The sequence below is a fragment of the Alligator mississippiensis genome, chromosome 9 (assembly GCF_030867095.1).
Source record: "Alligator mississippiensis isolate rAllMis1 chromosome 9, rAllMis1, whole genome shotgun sequence".
Taxonomy (NCBI): Eukaryota; Metazoa; Chordata; order Crocodylia; family Alligatoridae; genus Alligator; species Alligator mississippiensis.
In genome coordinates, this window is record NC_081832.1 from 1,071,532 (window position 1) to 1,095,739 (window position 24,208).

Genomic DNA, 24,208 nt, shown 5'->3' on the forward strand with positions numbered 1-24,208 from the left:
CACGCGCACTTGCCTGGAGCTCTCTTCCGTGGTGCTGATACGGAGCAGCTCTTATATAGCCAGGCAGACGGCAGGTATGAGGAAAATAAAAAGGGATGATGAAAGTGCAAACACTTCTTCCCCGGGGTCAACCAAAGGGTATGCTTCAGCTCCCTGCACCAGCCTGACCCTCGCTAGGACGTGGCTGATAGACTCCAAGGGATGGCGAACAAAGAGCCCTCCGCGCAAGGGCTTGGGAAAGGAGCGCCGTCCCGCACGTGGTCCGGTCTCCCCTGGGGAAAGGGCTGGAGTCTGCAGAGAGGTCACTTAGCAAAGACATCTAACGTACAGCATTAGCATCCTGCCAAAGGCTTGGGCCATTGCTCATCAGGAGAAAAGTGGTATGCGTGGTTGTTGGCACCCCACGTACTACGACGGGCTCGCAGAGCTGTGCTCAGCCCTGCATTGACGGGAGACGCTGAAAGGACCTCTCCCTGGCGTGCCACAGCTCCGGGTGCCGGGGCAGCCCCCGGGCTCCTTTCAACCCAAGGACCGCAGGCCGGTGCATCTGCACAGGGGGGATGAGCACGCTCCTCTCCATCACGAGCAGCTGGCCTGCTTTCCCCAGACAACCCTGGTTCTCCGCAATCACAGCAATCCACACGAGCGTGCTGGGTTTGCAGTTGTCCACGGCAAAAAGTGCAGATGACGAAACCGCAATGGTGGTGCGCGTGCCACGTCTCTGCTTCTGATTCACCCCGACTATTTTACCTTGCGTAGTTTGGTTTCCAAGTTTCCTCCATTTTGTATTATAGTCATGGCATGTCCTTCATTTTGTATTATATTGATGGCAAATTATATGATGTTAAAGATATACTAGGTGGTCTATTAATAGGATGCAGGTGGTTTAACATCATCTACTGCAACCGGTTCTTTATAACAGACTTTAATACTCTCCAAATCATAGAAAATGAGGGTGGTCATATCTAGTCCAACTCCAAGCAGGACCAGCCCCAACTGCATCAAGGCTTTGCCCGCATCTTAAACACCTCCAAGGATGGAGACTGCACCACTGCTCTGGGTAACCCCTTCCAGTGCTTCACCACCCTCCTGGGGAGAAAGGTTTTCCTAATCTCCAACCTCAACTTCCCTTGCTGCAGCTGGAGCCCATTGCTGCTTGTCCTGTCGTCTGCCCCACTGAGCCCAGCCCAGCTCCATCCTCTTTGCAGGGAGGTGAAGGCTGCTATTCAATCCCCTCGGTCTCCTCTTCTGCAGACTCAATCAGCCCAGCTCCCTTCGCCTCTCTGCACAAGTCATTTGAACGCTCCAAGATCGAAATATTTCAGAACAATTCATCCCATGAAATATTTAGAGATCTCAAGGTCTGTGTGGATTCAGGGCAAAAGCAGTTCATCGCCTGCCATGTGGGACGTTCTCATCAGGTAGGATTTCATTTCCCGGCAAGCTCCAGTTATGAAGTGCCTCGATACCTGTGGGACGAAAGCACTCGGGGTTAGGTAAATACTGCCTGCGCGGTGCCCTGTGTGGGTGAGTGAGCGCGTTTCAGGAGAGCATGAGAAGCTGGTCTTGGGGTTTTTTACATTCAGGGAAATGGTGTTTGAATAAGCAACTGGCAGAACATTTTCTACTCCCATCTCATGCGCTGGAACAATGCAGACTGGAGCCTCCAGGGCTTCACAACCCTCAAGTACTTCCGTGGCTTGCTTCACTCTTAGCACATACCAGCTCCCTTCCCTCCTCCTGTCCGCGTGCTGCAGATTCAGGCTGCCCTGGAGGTCTGCAGATGCGACTTGGACCCTGGACGTTGGTCTAAATCAGGAGCCAGGCCACTGCTGGCAGTGGGTTGCACGGGGGAAAAAGGATTTCCAAGTTTCCTGTAGTGCCATGGGTGACATGTTAGGCAAAGTGAATTGTTAGCCAATTTGCACGTTCACAAATGGTTCGCACGGCACTAAGACACGGCGTGGATTTACTGCGGGTGGAGGCGTGGGTGCTCCCTTGCACGGCTCCCCCGAGCCCAGGTGGGCAGAGACGCTCTGAGCCTCTTCCTTGCACCTCTGACAAGGGCCGGGGGAGCTAGGGATGGAGTCGCCGGGAAGTAATCAGGGGCTGGAAGTCGCCGCTCCAGGGTGGTGGTAGCACGTTTAGTGCCTTCTCTCCTATTAGCCCCTATCCCTTTCCTTCTGCCCTGCCCCTAGCATTTCTTCCCCCCTTCGCCTGCTTATAGAGTACCCAACTCCAGCAGTCGCCGCAGTCGCACTGCACAGCCAGACACAGCATTTTCTGGCTTCAAGAAAAAGGTGAAGCAACCAGGGTATCAGATGCTGAAAGACACTCCTGCAACACTCACCCCGAGGGCCAGGCTTACAAGCACCAGTCAGAAGCAGGACTTTTCCTCCATGAAACTCCAGAGGAAAACTTTTCACTTCATTTGCACCCGGTTTTCCCCTCCCAACATGTTTGGGGAAATTTGCTTTTTTCATTAAAAAAACAAAACACCTGAATATTTCCAGCTATTTTGCAAAACCACAGCAACAAAATGGGCTCCTGAGGTGCTGCGCTAGGGTGGTGGGTGATGCAGCTAAACCCGAGCCAGGGTAGAGGACTCAAGTGATTGCAGGTGGCTGGGGCTCCTCTTCCTCCCCTGGGATAGCCTCAGGTGGGCACAATTAGGCGGTTAGGGCCCGCAGACGAGGCAGTGCAGCCCGCAGAGCATCACAGCACAGCGGGGTGGAAGGGACCTCTGGAGGTCACCTAGCCCAACCCCTGCCTGAAGCAGGATCATCCCTGTCCAAACCATCCGAGACAAACCCGAATCGCCCCGTCATTCGCAATGCAGCCCGATGGCTACTAGGTGTCACCCTTGCTTTACGCACAGGTCAGGCGGCTGACGCAATGTTAGCACGCAGCAGCCAGGCGGGAGACGGAGACGGAGACAGCTTGCCAAGCTAACTGCCTCTCCCAGATTCATGCTGCCCACCTGCAAGTGCTCAGAGGCCTGCGGGAGCACAGGCTTCGGTAGTAATATAATATCGTTAGCATTATTCACGCTGCGCTTATCCCAGCGGCTGGCAGCTGCAGCAGCGTGCGAGCTTGGAGCCAGCGCTGGCTCGGTGCAAGAGCCCAGGGCTGCGTGCGTGGGGGTGCAGCCTGCAGCCACCCCGCGCTGCTTCGGTCCTCGCCTGCGCGGTGATTCAGTGTCCTCGTGGGAGGGCAGGGCTAGGATTCAGAGTGACCCGAATGGACTGGGCCAAAAGACATCTCCTGAGGTTCAGCAAGGACACGTGCAAAGTCCTGCGCTTAGGTTGGAGCAATCCCCTGCACCGGGGCAGGCTGGGCAGCAGCTCTGCAGAAAAGGACCTGGGGGGACAGGGGACAAGAAGATGGATACGAGCCAGCAGTGTGCCCTTGTTACCATGAAGGCTAACAGCATCCTGGGCTGCATTGGGAGGAGCGGTGCCAGCGGATGGAGGGCAGCGATTCCTCCCTCTATTCAGCGCTGGGGAGGCCACATCTGGATCCTGCGTCCAGTCGTGTCCCCCCACTACAGAAAGGATGTGGGCAAGTTGGAAAGAGTCCAACGGAGAGCAATGAAAATGACTTGGGGCTGGGGGACAGGATTTATGACATGACCCAGTCCCCCTCCCTGCTTCTCAGATCCCCCCTTTTATCCTGACTTCAAAGCACCTGGACAATCAGCAGAAGATTCACAGCGGGAGCCGACAGCCCTCCTCCGGGAAGAGCGGCTGCGCCCCGACGCGGCGTAGTTCACGCAGGATTTGTCCTCACCGGACAAATTACTCCAACGCCTCTGGCTTGCAAGGTGCAGGATTTCACCTAAAGTGAGCTTGGCAGGTCTCTCGCGTTCTTGGCACGTCCTTCCAGAAATACAAAGCCGACAGAGCTTAGGATAGGTAATACCACGATGAGCCCAAGGGCTGTGATCGCATCTCCAGCCCACGAGCACATCACCGCGCGCTTGCCAACTCGAGCTGCGACCTTGCCTCTCTCTGCCAGAAATGTGCCCCAAACTTGGTGCGACTTTGGGTATCTCACAAGGTGGATGTTATAGGGCATGGGCAGATTATGATTTTTAAGCGGGGAGGGAGGGAGGGAGGGTTGCCTAATGCCTATTTGTTTTTACAGGTGAGACAGGAGCTGCTCTTGTTCCAAAGTAATCCCAGCTCCAAAGTAAACCCTCTTCCAAAGTAATCCCAGACAAGCACAGCTCTGCAGGAGCTCGTCCTCCTGGAACAGACTGGCGACCCATTAAACAGCTGGGGCAGCTGATCAAAGCCCCTTGCAGACAGTGGAAAGACGCCCACTAACTCTGGAGCGGGCCTCGCTACGGACAACATGCAAGACCTTGCGGTTAATCCTGCTGCTATGCCTTGTGCCGGGTATTTGACAGACGTGGGCAGTGGCGGGCAAAGCACCGGGTCTTTACAATGCGGGACATCCTGCCCAGCGTGCGGCTCGGTACTTCGATGGGTTTGCCAGCTGCCCTCAAACGCGCAATGCCAGCCTGCGGTGCAAATGGAGCCTGGGCAGGGGCAGGGACCGCTCCAGCTCCAGAGACTCGACAGCACCCAGTCTCAATGCGGAGAAAACAGGACCTTTTTTTTATTAAAACAGGAGCAGGGGATTCCAAAAAAAATACAAGCATTTTTCTGAACCAAAATGTTCCTGGCAATCACAAGCTGCGGCAAGCGGGTGCAGAGCTCCACGGCCCCAAGCGGACAAGCTACGTTTGATTAAAGTGGCCGATGGGACAGAGCTGTTCTACGGGAGAGCTAAGGTCTCGGTTCGATGCGCTGGGTATGAAGGGGACCCACTCCAGAGCCCGCCGGCAGACTGGGCTTCGCTGCTCTTTCCAGTGGGAGAGGTGTACGTCCGCAGGACTCTTTCCCAGTCTGGCTTCACGGGCTCACGCGGATAACACGAGGAGATCCTGGTAAAACATAATCAGAGCGTCGAGCTCAGGCCTGGGAGCACAAGGAAACAACTGGTCCTTGGAGCGAATGCGGGGTCTGCTCCTTCGCCAGCGGATCCCAGGGTCAGGAAACACTGCGGGTGGACGGGAAGGTACAAATCTAGCTAAGGGCCGTGGCGCACATCTCGGGAGGGACTTGTGTTGCTTCCACGGTGCGCAGCATGGTGCTAAGGGGCATGTCTCTGCCCACCCCGTTCATGCCAAGCACGGGCACGAGGCAGCGAGCAGAGGTTTCTGTCTCTGGATGCTGGGGAACAGGAGACGGGAGACCGCAGCGGGGCTCCTGGCCGTACCCCTGGGTTTTGCACAGAGATCAGGAGCAATGTACAGCCGTCCATGTCTCAAATTGACCATTAAAAGAGGCTAAACCCAATCCAGGGGGAAGCAGCTTTGGAAACACCTCGTCCTCCCCGCTCCAATGTTGCATTACAACCAAAACACACGTGCCCGCAGAGTCTTTCTCCCCGGGAGTCGGAGGACCCGTGACGCGCCCCAGGAAGACACAGCCCGGGCTGGTCACACTTACTTCAATGACATCGATGTCAGCGTTGTTGAAGTCAATGTTGAGCAGCTTGGGGAGAGGGACGCCTTCTCCCAGGATGCCTGCAAGGAGGAGCAGGAGTCAGCGCCAGCGCTTCGGGCGGAAGGAAACGGGAGCATCCCCCCACCCCGACCTCGCCTGGCCCTACGTCTACTCCAGCTACGTCGCGTGCAGCTTCTGCTCACGCCCCTGAAACATCCCCGGGATGGAAACGCGTGCCCAGAGCCAGTCGTGCGAGGCAGTGTACCCTCTATGTTTCGTGAGGGATTTCCTTCACTGCCTGACAACGTGCAGTCCCCCGAAACCCCTCTCCCCTCCGGAGAGCAGATTTGCTCCAGTGGGTTCGACTGCAGAGAGCTCGTGGAAGTTGGACACAAAGAGGGCATTGCACCGCGCCCGCTCTAGCGCAGAATAACTGAGGTACGGACAACAGGGAGGTCCTTACTATTCATCGCTGGCAGGAAGGCGACGTCAAAAATCTTGCTAACCAGCATGTCCAAAAGTGAGATCTGTGGGAGGAGAGAAGTGATTGCATTAACGCGGTTTATTCACTACGCCACGGGCCAGATGCTGCTGGCGGTGACATGGAGAGATGGCTGCTCTCTGAAGACCACTACATCTGGAGTCCACTCCTTCCCCCCTGGAGGGCCCAGGTACTCCAGCTCAGCTCTCGGGATCCGAGTGCAGCCTCTGCTTTTGGTGTAAGCCGTCACTTTTGCACCCAGGATGAATGCCACGCCGTGCACCAATTCCCAGCTCGAGCTTCATGATGTCTATCTGCAAAATGAACCTTCTCCAGAGGCCAAACTAATGTAGCTGCTTGTTAAACTAAGTGCGAACCCTGAGACTTCTCCTGAATTCTTCTTCTGTCCCCAGCCTAACAGCGTGAGGCATCTTCCCCATCACCAGGAAAGCTACCAAATATATGTACCAGGATGCTTTAGGCATGATGTGTGGAGTTCGGAGCCTCGTTCTGCTATAGCGAAAGGTGCAAGAACGGAAAACCGAGGCAAAGAAGTCCAGACTACCAAGCAATCCCTGCTATCAGAGAGCATTTTCCACTGTGCAATGAATACTAGTGACCCAAAAGCTTCTGGGAATTTCAGTGGGGGAGGCTACGTCTACGCTGCAAAACCAAGTGCAGGATAGAGACGCCCAGGTGCCGGAGACCGTCCCGCTGCGCCATCATGCAGCTCAGTATGGGCTGCTTTGCCTTCCCCGCATTTCTCTGTAATAAAAAGACTTCGCTATCCCAGTCTGTCCCCACCTCAATCACAGGGACGGTTCTCACTTTTCTCACAGCCATTTTTAAACACACAGATTTGCAACGGCTTGCAGGAAGATTGCCCACAGAGCATCCCATGCAAATACATCCATCTCCAGGGGCAAGACAAACGTGGTGTTAAAACACAACAGGCACGGCACGCTGCGCCCAGCCCTCCTATCTCCAGCTCCTCGATGCAGCAGCACCCACTTCCCGAAGGAAGTCTGCACCCATCCTGTATCCTTACATCAAAATTGCCGAGGGTGGAGGACGCCAAGGAGAGACGAGTCCTGCGGGAAAAGGAAAGAAGTCGGGTAGGACGTTGCAGATTTGCAGAGATCGCTGAAGCTAGCAGACAAAAGGAGACCCAGGACACCACCGCCCGCCCCATCCCTGCCCACTGCTCCGGATCAGGAGAAGGAGCGATGAGAAGAGACTTCCTACTTGTCAAGGCTGACGCTGATCTTCAGCTTGTTGTCTTCCACGGAGAAGCGGGCCAGCAGAGAAGCATCCTGCAATTGGAGAGCAAACGCCAGTCAAGCCGAAGAAGTCGGCTCTTCCCCGAGCTCCCTCGTGACAGGGGACGCCGTCTCAGCTCAGGTCTGAAGCAGAGACTTTCTGCACACCCTCCCTTGAGGACGCCACGGGGAGATGAAGCATCTGTTCCTAAAATAATCGTTTGCTGACAGCAACGGCGCGGCTGCAGAAGAGGTTTCCGCAGCGGGGCTTTGGCCGCTTCCCGGTACGTACGATATTGAGCCGGCAGAGGGTCTTGTAGGCATCGCTGGGTTGGGCGACCATCAGTTCGGCAGTCGCGAGGAGGTGTATCAAGCCTTTATCTTTGGCCAGAGTCACCGTGGGAACGCCAGGGACTACGACCTTCAGCAGCAGTGCCCGGGGCTCGGGGTACTTCTGGAAAACCTGCAGACAGCGGGAGACACACAGCTCTGCACACCTAACCCAGGATTAATTCGGAATAGCTTGCGACGGCAAACAGATCACAGCTCACACAGCTTTAATACCTAGGTGCAATGCTGGGGTGAATCGGGAGTCGGCTCCACTTCCAGCATGAGGCATCGTTCTTCCCCATCACCGGTAGCTTTCCTGATGCTGGGGACGATGCCCCGTGCTACTTCTACAGCCGCGTAAGCCCATTGATTTAAACAGACTACAACTGCCGCAGCATTGAGGCAAAACAGACCCCGGGAATATTCTGCCTCGAGCCGGTGGCTCAGTGCTGTGCATCTCAGCCTGACCCGAGCACTGGGACACGGCACCAGAGGAGCCCAAAGGGCTGCATCATAAATCGGGATCAGGCCCTGCTGCGTTTTGGCACATTGGGCCCAATGCCAAGCTCGTTTCAGTCAATGGGCTTCTGTTCATTAACTGCAACGGGCTTGTCTTCAACAAGAGCGGAAGAAAAAGGGAGGGGATTTGTGCCTCTGGATACTTTTACGGCTCTCATCCCTGGAGCGTAAAATAAAGACAGAACTCACTAACCGCAGGAATCAATGCTCCAAGAGTCGATGTCGTTAATGGAGGGAGCTCAGGAAACTGTTACAAATGAGAAGGAAATAATTCAATGAAATGTGTGCAATGGCTCCCGCTGTCCTACCCAAGCAGCGTGCATCTCTCCCTTCGCATCTAGAGCTCTGAGCATGTCTTGCAGCGTCTTTCACTCCTCTTCCTAAGCAAGCAGCACACCTTGCCATCAGCCACGAGCTGCTAAAACGCTCCAACTGATGCACTCGCAGCTGTACCATGCCATGACGTCTTCCGGACAGCCGCACTAAGCAGGGAGCATTCCCCCCGGGCTGCATTCCCACTCACCATCCCGTCCGAGATGTCGATATCTAGAGCCCCTTGTTTCTGCAGGACAGCTATCACGGAGCTAAGGAAGTTTACGGAGAGGCCAAGCTGGGAGGAGGTCTTATCTTCCATCGGCGGCAGTGATGGCATCGGTACCCTGGGTGGCATCGGTACTCCGGGTGCCATCGGTACCCTGGGTGGCATCGGTACTCCGGGTGCCATCGGTACCCTGGGTGGCATCGGTACCCCAGGTGCCATAGGGACAGCTTCTGGCTTGCCCAGGGGGTAGTCAAGGAGGCCTCCTCCGACGCTCCCGACCACAGTCTGAAACCACAAGAGAAAGGTAAAACCTCCAGGAATGGTTACGCAACATCTCCACGGCATTTTGCCCTTTTAATGCTCATTTTAAGCCCACTTGATTAGGAAGTGACAATAAATACGACCAGAAGAACATAAGCAGGTAACAAGCCCAGGCCAGAATCTGGCGGGCAGCTCTCTCTGCAGTTTTGTAGGGAGAAAACAGAGAGGTAATGGGGGCAGACGCCGAGCCCGGTCCGGCTCTGGGGTTGGGTTTTCCAAAGCAGCAGGATCACCGCACAAAGGGCACTAAAGGCCAAATTTCACGGATGCCAGAGGGAGCTTTTCACATCATGATCAGCTGCTCCCATAGGCGCCCTGCTCGGGTCCGCTGACCTCCAGAGACCCCTTGAGAAAACGGGACCGGGACCCTTCACCGCGGCGGCGTGCGCCCGCACAGCCCCTGCACACAGGTGTAACGGGCAGGACTTACATTCAGATCTACTTCAAGGAACTTGCCAGTTACTAGCGGAAGGCTCGATACGGTGTACTGGACACTTCCCAGTATACCCAGTGGCACCAGGGCTAGATCGAAAGAGAAGCAACAGCAGTGATCCTCGTTCGGGCTTGGAGAGAAGTCCTACGCACTCACACTTTTTTCTCCTACGAAGGTGACCGAAGCGGGGAAGAACCGAGAGGGAAGGTCCCTTCTACTCCAACCCTCGCTCAAGGTCTAAACCATCCCAGACAAACGTTCCTTATAACCTGGATGTGAAAAACCTCCAGCGATGGCGACTCCAAGCCTCTCCAGGTAACCTGCCCCAGTGCTTCACCACCCTTGCCCTCAGCAAATTTGTCCTGATACCCAACCTAAATCTTCCTTCTCGGCGTGACCCCTTCACTACATCTCCTGATGGCCACCCTCTTTGTAACTCCTCTTTCTGCGTTGGAGACTTCTATCCAACGCCTCCCTCCTTCTCCCAAGAGGACACTCGGGGAGCGGGAACAGCTTGAGATGAGTCACAAAAACTTACAGTTGACAAGCCCCAGCTGATCGTTGACGAGTCCCAGGGCAACGTCCACGACGGGGCAGAGCTGCAAGAGGTAAAGCTCGGATCAGAGGAGTTCAAACCCCGGGTCGGGCACGAGAAGGGGGGAGCAATGCATTCAAGTGCCCTTTCCACCAAGGGATCACGACACTTCGGCAGGTTGCCTGGCCCAGATCCTCACGGAGTATGAACTGGCCTAGCCCCATCACACTCCCATGATTTGCTGCTACCAGCATCTGGTAGGGACCGAGGACCGAGATCCCAGCCCGAGGGCACGTGAGATCGGCAGCTGGAACAAAATGTAATGACCTGAACTGTTCTCTCGCTGTAACCCATCGCTCTCCCCCCGGCTAAGGCTAGGGGCAGCTGCACGGAGAATCGACAGAAAGAACGGGCGCGTTTAGGACGGAGCTGCTTTTCTCAGTGCTTGAAGATCCTCAAACAGGCAGTTTAGTTTTGGGACAGACTGAAATATTTTCTTGTTTAAAGTCTTCCAGTAGCATCTTCTAATAGTGCTTGGCTTGGGGTACATGAAGCCCTACCAGGATCTCTTCTCTGACTTACCAGGCCAGGAAGGAGTCCGTTCAGGACCCGTGCCAACAAGTTATCCACAATGGGGAGCAAGCTGAGAAAAAGTAAAACAGGAAAAGTCACTGAGAAACAAAACCCCTTGTCGGACGGCTCCGGCGGGGCGCTCGTACGCGTCGTGCGTCGTTTAGATACACGACTCAGATAAGCGCCCAGTGTTCAAGGACCGCAGGCGTGCTATAAGGAGGACACCAACTAACAGTAAAAGCAAGTCCTCATGTATGCCCACTAGCCATAAGCATGCGCGGTTCCCAAAACTGCCGTGATTATACATGAGAATCCCGACACGCGCGTGCAAAAAGCAGTTTTGGTGCACGCGGCGTGAAACTCTGGGCCCAAAGAGCAGGAAGGCTCATAATGCGATTAGCACGACGGTCCGTTTAACGTGCTCTTACCCTCGGAGGAGTCGGACTTTAATATTACCGAGGAGGGCATCGCAGTTTTCTACCCGCAGTTTGGGGTAGCCGGTGCCGTCCATCGTCAGCCTGACCCTTGCCGTGATGTTCACCTCCACAGCGATGTCAAGGAAACCGAGGAGACTGCGCAAGGGGCAAGGGGCAACGTCAGGATCCACGACGTCCTCCTGTGTCTGCTCACAGTAATGCAAGCAGTGACCCCCCTCCCTCCCCATTTTAATTATGGGAGACGACCCCCAAAGCTGGCCCCGCATTGCCAGCGACGGTTGGAGACGGCCCCGATCCGGCAGCCTTCCTGGGGGCCTGCCCCGAGTCGGGCACTTTCCAAAGGACGCTCCGCTCACCTCTTTCCATTGAGGGCCACCCTGGTGTACAAGTTCAGGTGGACGCCGATCCCAGGCAGCAGCCTCAGGGACACCTTGGGGAGGGTGAGCTCCACGATTCGTAACCTGCGGGACACAAACATCTGTAGGGAGGGGATGAAAGCTCGGGAGCTCAAGTCTCGGCACGGAGACCCTGGCACGGAAGTGCCACGTGTGCAGGACGGCCAGAAAACCCCGGGCAAACGAGGGGCCCGAGATGCTTCAGGCCTGAACCATGCGCGCGCAAAGGCTGCAGACCCTGCGATGAGAAATGCACCGCTCTGGGCGGCAGCCGGGCGTCCTCCACCAACGCGGGATCGCACCAGAGCCCGCTCCAGCGCTCAGCGACTTAACTCGGTCCCAAAACACTCCCATGAAAGGGATGCCAGACCATGTAGACAGCACTGGGAGCAACCGGATTCTCCCCACTGGTTCCCAGTGTCCTGTGCTAACAAAGGGCCTTTCAGCCCCGCTATGACTATAGCCGATGGCTTCCTCATGGGGCTATTTTCAAACTGCAACAATACGAGTGCTTCAATACGAGTGGTTTTATTGCTTGCTCCTGCGTATTTTTGGCCGGTGATACAGTTGGCAAGGAGAAAACCACGCACAGGGACCTCACACGGAGGTGGAGGATTCAACCGAAACATTCATTTTTGCCTGCTTCCGCCGGTAGAGCCGACGCAGTGCTCCGAAGCGGCGCTGTTTGCCCTGATCTATGCAGGACAGGATCGCTAGTTTTCCCCCGTCCACAACCAGGAGTCCGGGGGATTTCTAGCCTGCTTTCTGATGCTAGGGAGCTTGCAACTTTAAAGCAAATCTGTGAGCCAGACAAAGCTCCCCTCTGGGTTATGCCTGGGGCTGGGCAGCGATCCCGGAGCAACCGCTGTGCAGAGACTAGAAAGAGCTGTCCTTACCCTGTAAGCCCCTGGACCGTGCTGAGCAAACCTCCTTCTCCGAGGATCCCGAGCACGCCTCCACCACCGAGCAGGCCTCCATTCCCCAGCAGACCTCCGTTGCCCAGCAGACCACCTTGGCCGCCAAGGATACCTGCAGTGCCAAGCAGACCTCCTTGTCCTAGCAGTCCTCCGGCAACGCCATCGGGGACGCTTCCTCCAGGAACACTGCCACCCGGTAGGTCTTGGCCAGCGTGGTTCGCCGGGCTTCCACCGTTAGCATCACCACCACTGCCAGGCAGACCTCCGCCGCCGCCGCCACCCAGCAAGCCACCAGTCACCCCCTCAAGCAGGCCACCGTCACCGCCACCACCACCGCCACCAAGCAAGCCGCCGGTCAGCCCACCAAGTAACCCACCACCGCCACCGCCACCTCCTCCACCACCGAGCAAGCCTCCGGTCACCCCATCGAGTAACCCACCACCACCTCCTCCACCAAGCAAACCACCAGTCACCCCATCAACTATCCCACCACCACCACCTCCACCTCCTCCACCACCGAGCAAGCCTCCGGTCACCCCATCAAGTAACCCACCACCACCTCCTCCACCAAGCAAACCACCAGTCACCCCATCAACTATCCCACCACCACCACCTCCACCTCCTCCACCACCGAGCAAGCCTCCGGTCACCCCATCAAGTAACCCACCACCACCTCCTCCACCAAGCAAACCACCAGTCACCCCATCAACTATCCCACCACCACCACCGCCACCTCCTCCACCACCGAGCAAGCCTCCGGTCACTCCACCGAGTAACCCACCACCACCGCCACCAAGCAAACCACCAGTCACCCCATCAACTAACCCACCACCACCACCGCCACCTCCTCCACCACCGAGCAAGCCTCCGGTCACTCCACCGAGTAACCCACCACCACCGCCACCAAGCAAACCACCAGTCACCCCATCAACTAACCCACCACCACCGCCGCCACCACCAAGCAAGCTGCTGGTCACCCCATCAAGCAGGCCACCACCGCTGCCACTACCACCAAGCAAACCACCGGTCACCCCACCAAGTAATCCACCACCACCAAGTAAACCACCAGTGACACCTCCAAGTAGGCCTCCGCCACCACCGCCCCCAAGGCCGCCGCTGAGCAGGCCGCCTCCTCCTCCATCTGCGCTCGGACCGCCGTTGCCCAGGGGTACTTCTCGGAGCACACCTTGGAGGGCGCTGCCTTCTGCCAGCGAGCCTTCCACAGCTGGAAAGATTGCACATGGTAAGCACACGACCGAGGAGAGCCCGCTTCTCTTCTGTGCTTTGGCCACTTGATTTCAGGAATGGGGATGGCCACCTCGGGTCCCTGCGCGAGACCGCGTAGTTGTGGTCCGGCGCGGCAAGCACGAGTTGTTAAGGGGCTTGCTTCTCCCATCACCGACAGCGCGGCATGGCTTCTAGCTGCTGCAGCCGTGTTATTTCCACCCAGTCCCGCTCTCTACAGAATGACAGCAAAGGCTGCCTGGACTTATCACACGCTAGCTAGATACTCTATATATGAGGCAAGCCTTTTTAAGTAGGAAACATATATTGCACATTGCCAAGAATTTGCACTGGGCCAGGTCCTCAACACGTCTGTTGACCACTGCTCCTATTTTCCAGTCTAGCCCTAGGAGGGCACGCAGTTCAACTTACCGTTGCTTAGTACCCCTTTATTGACCCTGAGGACGGCATCGGTTGGAAAACGGCCTAGAGCTGGTGTCAGCAAACCGCACAAGAAGGCGATGCCCCCAAACGTTAGCATGGCGGTGCCCGCTGCCTGCCGAGAACATCACCAGTTAGCAACGTGGCACGTCGTGAGAGAGAGAAGAGGCACCGAGCAGACAACAAGGCGACCAAAGAAAACTCAGGACAGAGAAATGGAGAAGCAGCCTCAGGACCGACCCCGGTCCCACCGACCGCAAGGGAAGGGCTCTCTAGTTACAACGGGGCAACTGCTTCTCACTGAAATTCAAATTCACTGAAAAACGGCGTTTTGGAGACGCTAGAGCCAGCCACAATTTTTTACTTAGATTTTCTTGGTGTACAAAACCAGAGACTTGCACAAATGTCAAATCGCCTCGTTCCGACATTTGCAAACATGAAGTCTTCTCGGCGCTGCCTATCTCGTGTCAAAGTCAAACCGTCTCGACTTTTGTTCAGAAGAGCCGTTCTTTGACCTACTTTCTTGATAAAGAGAAAAAAACACCAAATGGTTTGGCGATCTAAAGCTAGCTGAAAAACCAAACCACGCATTTCACAGGCGGTTATTCCAAGGCGTTCGCAGTTGACCCAAAACACATTTTTTTCATTTTGTTGAAATATTTAAAAAAAAAACTTTCCTGTTTCGGTTCAAACCAAATTGCTTCATTATTTGTTTGCTTTGTTCGCTGCGTGGCCATCAAAGCAGCCCGCGCTCACCCAGCTCTGCTGCTGGTCCTAATTGTCTGGGATCGTTTTAAAATCAAAACATGACAGCAGGAGTTTGGAAAAAGAGGCTGAAATATAAATGGCAAGCACTTCACAGACACTAATGAGATCACAGGTCTCAGTAGTAAAACTAAACCATTGGGCAGCTGGGCTCCCCCAAAATTAAAGGTGCTCGGTTACACCGCCTGTCCTTGCGTTACCTGGACGTCTGCTGCGGTTGCAGGGATGCTGCTGGACCCGGGTCTTGGGCAGCTGGAGGTTTGTAGCTGCCTCTGACCCCCTGGCTCCTCTCTGCTGTGTCCTCTCTGCTTGAGCCTAAAGGCAAGGCAGGTCTTTTATAGTGAAAGCCAGGTGCTGGGAGAGGAAACAAGCCTAAAGTATAAAAGCTGGGATAATGGGTTGAGTAAAAAAAAGAGAAGTTTGTGGTTTTGACATATTCCAATATAAATAATTTTTTGTACATCTGGGAGAGCTGTTAAGCAACAGGTAGTATCACATACACCACGGGTTCATTGCTTGGTGGCAGCCAGTGCTGTTACCCAACATCCCACCGCGCTAATGCAAAGCTCCCAGGCTGCTCCCCGCCCAGGCGCCGGCAGCCGTGTGCCCGCGTGGCCGGCACGTTGCAAGGGTTAAGCCCCGGGGTGAGCCCAGCGGCCGCTCAGACACGCCACGAAGCCCTGGACCAGGTCGGCTCTGACCTTCCCAAATACAGGCCCCCACTTTCCCGTTTGCAGCGCAGCGATGCACCGTTTCTGTGTTTAACTAACGACCGTCCCATGCTGAGCTCTGGGAGACGGGCCCGGAGTTCGAGTCTTTTTATCCCGTCCCTGCACCGGAGCGCCGTGCCGTCTGCAAACCCCTCCGACGTGCACAGCGAGGGCGGAGGGTGTCCCCCAGACTACCCCGCCACCGGCAGATCAGGGCACTTGCCCCGGAGGTGGGAGATGCAGGTCTGGATGCCTTCCAGGAGCCAAGATCGCCCACTGCCTAATGCCAGTGCCCTCGGCACTAGACTGCGATGTGGAAGGCGAGGGGCCGCGACACCAACACCATGCCCATGTTGTTAATGCTGCCCTTTGTGGCAATCTCCAGGCTGTTTTGGGGGGTGGTCGGTGTGCTCAGACCATGCAAAGTCCCCTGTGGGCAGAGCCACGTCCTCGCTGCACTGCAGCGGAGCAGAGGCGGGCATCGGGCGTCAGGCCACTCGGCCCAGGGTGTTCCCACCAGTGTCGGGGACTCGGCCGTGCACCGCGTACGGGCTGTGCACACCGCTTGGTTTGCACGAGCAGTGATTGCTCCTCTAGATTCACAACCACTTCAGGCTGGTCCCCTCCCACCCCAGAGCCTGGGCGCTGTTATGTTCTTGCAGCTTTGCAACTTGAAATCGCTATTCGCAATCCGCAGAGCGCACCCAGGGCCAGATTAGTGATGCAGCGACATGCTCAGTGGTGCAAAACTGAGTCTCTGGGATTCCCAGGTGACAAAAAGAGCAGGACCAGGACTAGCGGGGTTAGACTCGTGAGCGCCCAGACCCAGCATGAGAGCATGCCGTTGCCTCCCTTCGAGCACCTGTGAGCATCTCCAGGTACTTTCTGATGGGTTTCCATCTACTTGGCTTCTCGTCTGCTCAGGAAACCTTCTGACTACGCCAAGGGCTTCTCCCAAGGACTCTCAATCATCAGAAAAACACATTAAGCAACAAGGTCCTTAAACTTTCAACCTGAGAAGCATTTCCTGAAGATTATCCTGTCCACGTCCGCAGCCTCCACCACCGCACTGATAGACTCGACACCCTCAGCAACCACAGAGAAGGCCCGGCCGAGCAATGAATGGAGACGTGGTGTCAGCTGAAAACTTAAGTCGCCTTCAGACACAATGGCGCTTTTGTCCTCATTTCCCCAACAGTCAATACCTCGTGAGACGCAATCTGCTGCTAGATCCTAGCCAAGGCTCTCAAGTGCACCTTATACAATACGGGAAAATACCTTTCCAAAGATGGTAATAACAGCTTATCCGTATCAGGCTTCTTGGAGAGCCTTATATAACACCTCTCCTCGTGGTCTCGCATTAGGTGCAGCCCTGAGAAGCGCCGTCGGGTGTTCGATTGAAAAAGCGAATGCATTCAAATGGGCCATCTTCCCAGTTCGAATCCGAGCCATTGAGGGTGGGAAGGGACCTCAGGAGGTCACATCTAGTCCAGCCCCCAGTCCTCACCCCTGCAAGTTGGCAGAAGGTCTGCAGACCTGCAAAGCCACAGACGTCTGACTTTGGGGATCAGCAGCCAGGTTCCCATACAGCCCCGCTGTGCAAGGTGCACGGTGCACGGTGCGTGCGACCTGTGCTCAGCGACCACCGCCGCGCGTGCAGACGGGCTGGACCGGGGCGTGGAAACTGCAGGGAACGCCGGGCAAGTAGAGGGGGAATCATTTACAAACCAGGCTCAGGCTTTCCACCCAGGACCACTAGCACTGCTCTCCTGGGTCGCTTTTCCATCACTATTGGTGCAACGGGTTTTTTGGGGCACTCCATGCCAGTGAAACCCCGTAGCCCCTGGGAGGATGAGCACACTGGCCACGTACGCCCTGCCAACCCATCCCACCGCAGCGACACTCCAGATCCAAACACCGACACGCGGAAAACATGGTTTGGGGCTAAGCAAGAGGCTCTGCAAACTCCCTGCGGCCCCGATCCCCCGCAGGAGAAACACCGATGGGCAGAGGGCATGGACGGCGCGTGGACCGGAGGGCTGGCAAGGCTGGGATGCGCTGCAACTCGAATCCTTGAGCAAAAGCAGCACGTTCCCAGCAACTCGTGGCCTGAGCAAAGCCCAGCTGCATGGCTTTGGGGAAGGGCAAATATCCCAGCGGCTCCAAGCAGAACAGAGCGCTTGAGGCCCCAGGTCCGTGGGTGAGGTCAGGGCCCCCGAACAGGAGCCACCTCTAGAGGGGAAGGCATGGAGATGCCCTTGCAGCTGGAGGACAGGGCTAGGCTATTTAGCATTGCTAAGCAACAGTGCTTATTATAGTCTAGCTCTCATTGCTAAGCAACAGTGCTTATGATAGCGGAGCAGGCTAATGAGCCCACCTGCTGCCCTGGTTCTGGGCTCAGAGGAGCCTCGTTGCAGGAGCGCTGCCCTTGGAGGCAGCAGGACTCTGCATCTAACCAGAGGGATCCTCAGCACGCGGAGGACGGGGAGCAGAGAGCGAAGCTTTCAGCCGAACCCCTCGGGAGCTGCTGTGGCTTGCAAGTCCCTCTCTTCCTGTTTGCAGAACGGCACCACGGCCACCGCCTTCCAGCGGGTAACACAGACGCCTTTCTTTTGTAATCCTGCAGCACGTAAAACATGCCAAGGAGTTTTGCACGGCGCTGAGGCAGCTGGATGCTGCTTCAAGCAGAACTGCTCTCCTCCAAAGGGTTTTCCCCAAAGCCCAAGGCAGCAGCAGCCCAGCTGTGCTTCCACTTTCTGGGGAGCTCCCAGATCCGGTGGCAACGCACGGTCTTTAATGACTTAAGGCCACATCCTTGGCTGGTATAAACTTGCCCCAGATCCCCAGACCTCACAGGCATTAGGTAATGCATGACTGACAATTGCTGTCATGAACATCAAGTGCATTTCCAGATTGCTCCTGCCTTGGGTACACCCGGACACGTGTAAGGGCTGGTGCACAAGCCTTTTTGTTTGTCCTGGGTCAGGAAACCGCCTCGATGCCCTGAGCAATAGGAGATGGGGCTGTAACGGTATTTCAGACTTGTACCAGAGCCGGGGCTGCCCTACATCAGAGCAGATCCGCTGACCTAGCATCTTTGCTGATTGAGGTCTGCGGCCGAGCCGCGCCGAGCCGCTCTCTGTCATATTCCCAGCCAGCCAAACTACTACTTGGCTGCCAGTTTGCACATGCATGCTGTGGCAGAAATGCCACCGTGGGTGCCCCTCTCCAGAGACCTGTCTCCACCAGCCTGGGAGGCTGCTGTTGAATCCCTCAGGGCGGGGATCTCCCTCCTGGTCTGCATGACAAAAGCCTGGCGCCTGGGAGGCGATGCTCTGGTCACCTGGGCAGGGGGGAAAGACCCGGCCCTGCGCGGGCCCAGGTAGCCAGGGATGCGGGGGAGATTGGTCGGCTTGTGGCCAGTATTGGCAGCTTCGACTGGACCGGGCTGCTGAGGTCAGAGAGGTTATTTAAGGGCCCAGGCCAGGAAGAAGGCAGCCATTAGCCATGCGGTCATCCAGGTGAATCTGAACCGGGCTCTCTCCTCATCACCGCATGCTCCCAGAGCGCCCTGCCTCCAGAGGAAACTCCAACCACCTCTGGACGATGCGAGTGAGTAAGCTGCTTGAGATCCCACTAGATATTTAGCTTCAGTAACTCAGATGCGTTTAAACGGCTACCGCAGCCACCCTGGTTTGCTCAATGGGATTCCTCTGATATTCCTGTAAGATTTCTATGATACTGCTCTACCTTTTACCCTGTTTTCACCCTACCCCGTCATCAATAAAGTTCTCCTTTGTGACCGGTGTGGGAGACTTATTGAGGGGTGGGTCTAAATTATGCCGAGGAGGCCCCTTAGGTCTGTGGACTAAGGGAGACTTCCCTAATCAGCCCCTGACTTGGGGAAGTGCCCCGAGTGCTGGTATTGGGTCTAGGACCCATTGGATGATCAGGCCTGCGTTCTCCAAGGCGCGCAGAGCCAGAAGTGAGTCCAGAGCCGTGGATGGTGGCAGCGGGACCCCAGGCTAGCGGGGGTGCTCCAGGGAAGGGGTCGGCCAGACGGGAGGCACCCCAGGGAGGCACTCGGAGCCTGGACGGTGGTCGGGCGCAGGGAGGTGGGTGGCTCAACGCAGGAGCGCCCCCGACTGGCCCGCCACACATGCATTGACCTCGAGCAGCCATCTCCCAACCAAAAAGGGAGATCTGAAAACAGAGGCTGACTCAGGATCCTGGGAGGGCCGCATCCATACTTTGTGTGGGGAAACCTCCTCTGACCTCCGCAGAGACTCAGGTGCTCTTACCAGGTCTGGCTTTGGCTCATGCACATACCACCTAACCCCTCAGACAACAAGCTCACGAGCAAGGCATACACTTTAACATGATGGAAATAATAAAGGGTTTCTGGCCTCATTCGCCGAGGTGCTGAGAATATACATGCAGCCTCCGAAATCACCCGGACCGGAGCGCGCTCAGCACCTTCGAAGCCAGGCCGTGCACTTAAGCGGGCTCTGGAAATGCAAGCGCAGGCCCTCAGCGGCGGGCTCAGCCCTCTTCTCCAGGTGTGGAGGCCTCCTTGCTGTCGAGCACAGAGCCCGGCTCCCTTGGCCTGACCGCCCAGGACCTTCCTGCAAAGGGCCAGAGGCACCCTGGGCACTGCCCGGACCTGTCCAAGGGAGCCACACAGCGCAGGGCTTTGGGAAGGAAGGAGGGTCGAGGGGGTGGAGCACGGTATCGGCACTCCTGAGATCAGGGTTCAAGTCCTGATTCCTACAGACTCCCTGGGAAACTCTCTTAGTTGACCTGCTGCCTCAGTTTCCCACCTGTAAAGGGGGATGATAAGGTTAAAGATGGTGAAGCACTTGGATGAGGGTTGAATAAGTACCGCGACTCTTCCCCAGGGAGCACAGGGACTGCTCGGAGAGAGGCGGCCAGGTGGGCAGAGACAATGCAAGCCAGTCGAGGTCACCGAAGAGCACCTTGCATGCTACTGCTGAGAGCGCCCGCACGCGGAGGGAGAAGGGGCTGGGTGCAAGCTTCGTGCACAGCTCACACCTCAGGCTGGTCTTAGAAGCCCCTGCCTCCCAAATCTCAGTCCCAGCTTCAATGCCCCACCGGATGCAAACCCTTCAACTCCAGGGGGGAGACTGGAGAAGAAGGGGAGCAGGGAAAGGCATGGCAAGGAGGAAGAGATGCGCAGAACGACTGCTGATGGAGTGAAAGCTTTTATTGGAAGGGAAGCACCAGCACCGGATGCAACCGCTGCACAGCGCGAGAGCCTGAGAGAGTAAAGCTGACCAAGGAAGTTCTCAGAGAAAACCCCAACAATTTTCAACTAACTAAGTGACAGGCTGCTAGCACTAACCCCAGCGTACAGTTGAATTCATTAGAAACAGAAGAATCACAGTCTTGAAACGAAGCATTGCTCAGAAAGCAGTACGGGAGTGCAGGACTCTCCAGCTGTGCAGGGCACCGCCTCCTTCCAGATGTCCCCGGCGGGAGTGCCTCGTTCTGGTCCTTTCCCGGGCCCCTCAGACCATTTTGGTCAGCACCACCGCATGCTGTCGGGAGGAGAAGGCATGTCAGCAAGAATCCCCCTTAGGTTTGCACCTTCTTTTCTCTGCCCCATGGAGGTGCTCCCTCCTGTCTGCTCAGACACGCGAGCCAGTCGATGGACGGCCAGTCGGGGCTAGTGCCCCCGGGTCTGCTCACGGGTGGAAATCAGTAGGAGGTGTGGGGCGGGGGGCGAGTCATCTACTCTCAATGTGTCCATCCATCCCACAAAACCACGCCATGGTTTTGTATAACGGGTGGCCTCACGGGAGAAGACCCGTGATTGAACGGTGATGAAGAGCTACATCATCGCTTAATAGACAACCGGGCTATTCAATATGGTATGCCTGGATGAAATCCAGAGAGCTCCTACTTGCCATGGGCATGGTTACCCGTGTCTCAGCCTACAGCAAGAACTTTGCTTTCCAAATAAAGCAACAGCGCGTTGGTGCTTTTGGTGCAACTGGGTGCCTTTGACCAGGTTGAACTCTGCTGGGAACAGCAAGATATTTTTGCAGAAGGCCGCAGGTCAGGAGCAGCCTCCACTTCTCTGACAGCTTTCTGCGCTTTGCAAATCAAGGTGTGCACAGTTTTGAGTGTCCAGCTTAGCCCTAAAGGTCTAGATTGCACTCGCGCCCCGGCCGTTTAGTCAAGCAAGGACGGTGGAACGGCCCTGGAAGGACAACGCGGGTGTCAGATCACCCGCAGAGCCGGGGCTCCCGCAGGAAGCCTGGGGCGAGGGCTGGCAGCCTCCACGGGCCAGGGAGAGCCCGGAGGAAAGAGCAGCGCGGCCGGAAAACCGGACAGAAACAAACCGAGCCGGCACGTACGTCGGCGATGTCCACAGCAGCATTGGTCAGGTCCATGCCGAAGAGCTTAGGCAGAGGTATGCCATCTTTCAGGGCAGCTGAAAGAAAGAGACACGGCGCTCAGCACCGCGCCGGGCAGCGCGAGCGCAGCCACGCAGGACAGGCGAGGCGGCCCCGAGCCCCCCGCTACGCTCTAAAGGGCAGAAGATTCAAAGACAAAAGCAGCCTTACTCCTGAGCTTGGGCAGGTGCAGAGACTCGATGATCTTACGGAGCCAGTTTTCAAGGTCAGAGATCTGCAAGGGGAAGAGGAGTTTTAGCAGCTGCGCACTTTATGACCGAGGAAGAGAGCCTCTGCTTCCCCATGACGGAGACCAGGCTTGCCCGTGTCCCCGGCCGGCTCGCTTCATGGGGCTTTGTCTTCAGTGTGTGGGGAAGCATTTCTCAGGTCGTGGGTGAGGAAAGGGATGGTCCAGCCGGCAGGCCACTATCTCTAATGTAAAGCCCGGGGGGATATAGGGCTCACAGCAAACCCATCGCTGGACGGGCACCAGGTGACAGGTGCTGTCCTGCCCCCAATTCGCCAGAGCTGAGATGCTCTGTAAGAGCAGCCCGCGGGGAGGAAAGTTGCCTTTGCCCTTCTGCGCGTGTCTACTGGGCTGGGAAACCACGCGGGACAAAGACAAAGGTAGCGAGCAAATGCCATCAGGGAAAAATTGGAGCTTTATCCCAGAGGACCAGCTGGATGGGGCTGAGATAGATTAAACCTTTAGGTCGTTATCCCTTGGCTACCGTTCCTAGCATTAGGCCACTTCACGCAGCGCGCGGTTGCGTGGCACCACAGACTTACATCAAAGGGGCCGAAGTGCGACGAGGCCAGCCAGAACTGAACTCTGCAAAAAATAAAGGCAGTCAAGACCGGTTCAGAGCCCGTTTATCCGTGTATCCCCTGTATCCGCGCGGTGGGTGGGAAGATGCAGGAGCAGATCGCAAAAATGAGCGTTTCTTTGGGACGAGTGGAGATCTAGCTCGTTATGAAATCTCAACAGCCCGGAGAAGCTGGAGCGTGAAGTGCTAACGCCTGGTTTCCCTTGACTTACAACGCACCGTGGCAATGCTCTGACATCCCGTTGGATCATCTCTGGAGTTTGTCTTGTATGCGAGGTGGACTTTCCCACCAAACTGAAAGCTGGGGGAATGCTTTTGGAAGATTTCAGAGGTCACATTTCAAGTGGGCAGTCTCGGCAAAACATCACCAAGTCCGGTGCATTTGTTCAGCCGTGTCCCCACGATCACCACGAGGACTAGCCCAGCGTAGGCACGGTGGACGATTCCCCAGGCTTACCTTTCCACTTTAAAGTCGAGGTGTAGTTTGAGGTCTTTCACACTAAGGCCAAGACTCAGAATGATATTCTGCAATTAGAGCAATGACATAGAGGATACTGGCTCTGTCCTTTCCCACTTTGAGGCAGAAAACAAAACCCCGCATTTTCGGAAGCAACCCCATTCACCGGAGGACGCTTCTGTTCGCACGCGCAGCTAGGAGCGACTCCGCCAGCTTGGTTTTGCACCACTGCCCATCTTTATTTGGAGCTGTTTCTCAAAGGTGTGGTTTTATCCACTTGCCTGACAACAGTGCAGCTCATCACCTGGTCTACTGGCCTTAACTAAGTCTTCCGTCGGTTGTGTCGCTTTTTGGATACGAAAAGCAACCCAAGAGCAACTCTGTCTGGACTCTGGAGACCCAGTGAAGGAGCGAATGCCAATGCGCTCGCTCCGCACTTACCCCGTCCACTGTGAAGAGGGGCTGCAGAGTTGCATTCTTGTGGCGGATGAGCACCTCGATGGAAACAGTGACGTTCAAAATGGCTTTCCCGTCTTGCAGAGTCACTTTAGGGGGCGAAGCGAATCTGAACTTCACCACCAGCGGCAGGTGTTTTGGTATCAGGTGAGACACCTGCGTAAGGGCATCACAACGGGGTGAGGCAGAGAGTGGGAGGCTGCAAAGGGTCGACAGACACAGGCAGAAGAGCTCGAAAGCCAAGAGAGGTACTGACCTCGGGGATCTTGGGCTTGATGGCATCGGTCGTCAGTGGAATGAGAGTGTTAGCCTGGGGGAGAAAGACAGTGCAAAGGGACTCAAAGAGCTGAGCCGCTTCCAAGAGAGAGATTGCACCTACCTAACAACAGCCTTCTGCCCCTCCCTCCACCCAGAAACATGATTTTCTGCCTTGTCCTTGCTTTCCTCCAGCCGCATCCCCAGGTTTGTGTCTGGTTTGTTTGCAGCGCTACTAGCGGTAAGCCATGCCAGTCCTGAGATGGCAAAGACACGGCGCATAATCCAAGCAGCTGTGTGTGCCTCAGCGCTCCCTCCGCGGCCACTTCACCCCTGCTGCAGAGCTGGTCCGGGCCCGGGCAATGCACAGCCATCGACCACGGGCGCCGTGCAATCC

The 24,208-nt window shown here is 56.2% G+C and overlaps 2 protein-coding genes across 4 annotated transcripts in view; one reads left to right on the forward strand and one right to left on the reverse strand.

The window, feature by feature from the left end:
• LOC102569209 (bactericidal permeability-increasing protein) overlaps positions 1 to 24,208 on the forward strand; it is an 80,792-nt gene that overhangs the window by 38,437 nt on the left and 18,147 nt on the right. The window lies entirely within an intron of this gene.
• LOC102568977 (uncharacterized) lies at positions 4,609 to 22,881 on the reverse strand. The gene is made up of 19 exons (XM_059713043.1): positions 22,856 to 22,881; positions 22,606 to 22,648; positions 21,988 to 22,051; positions 21,778 to 21,854; positions 13,914 to 14,037; positions 12,237 to 13,482; positions 11,302 to 11,406; positions 10,937 to 11,080; positions 10,518 to 10,578; positions 9,939 to 9,999; positions 9,398 to 9,489; positions 8,629 to 8,931; positions 8,299 to 8,352; positions 7,549 to 7,719; positions 7,243 to 7,310; positions 7,046 to 7,088; positions 5,980 to 6,043; positions 5,520 to 5,596; positions 4,609 to 4,951 (listed from the first exon to the last, which is right to left on the reverse strand). Exons 1-19 carry the CDS (start codon positions 22,879 to 22,881, stop codon positions 4,928 to 4,930), a joined length of 2,847 nt encoding a protein of 948 aa, XP_059569026.1. The 3' UTR covers positions 4,609 to 4,927.

Coding starts and splice junctions, on each gene's coding strand:
- LOC102568977 (XM_059713043.1), bottom strand. CDS start 22,881: ATGTCAGAGCATTGCCACGGTGCGTT. Junction 22,052..22,605: donor CGCACTTCGGCCCCTTTGAT/GTAAGTCTGTGG, acceptor TTCCCCTTGCAG/ATCTCTGACCTTGAAAACTG. Junction 21,855..21,987: donor GCACCTGCCCAAGCTCAGGA/GTAAGGCTGCTT, acceptor TCTTTCTTTCAG/CTGCCCTGAAAGATGGCATA.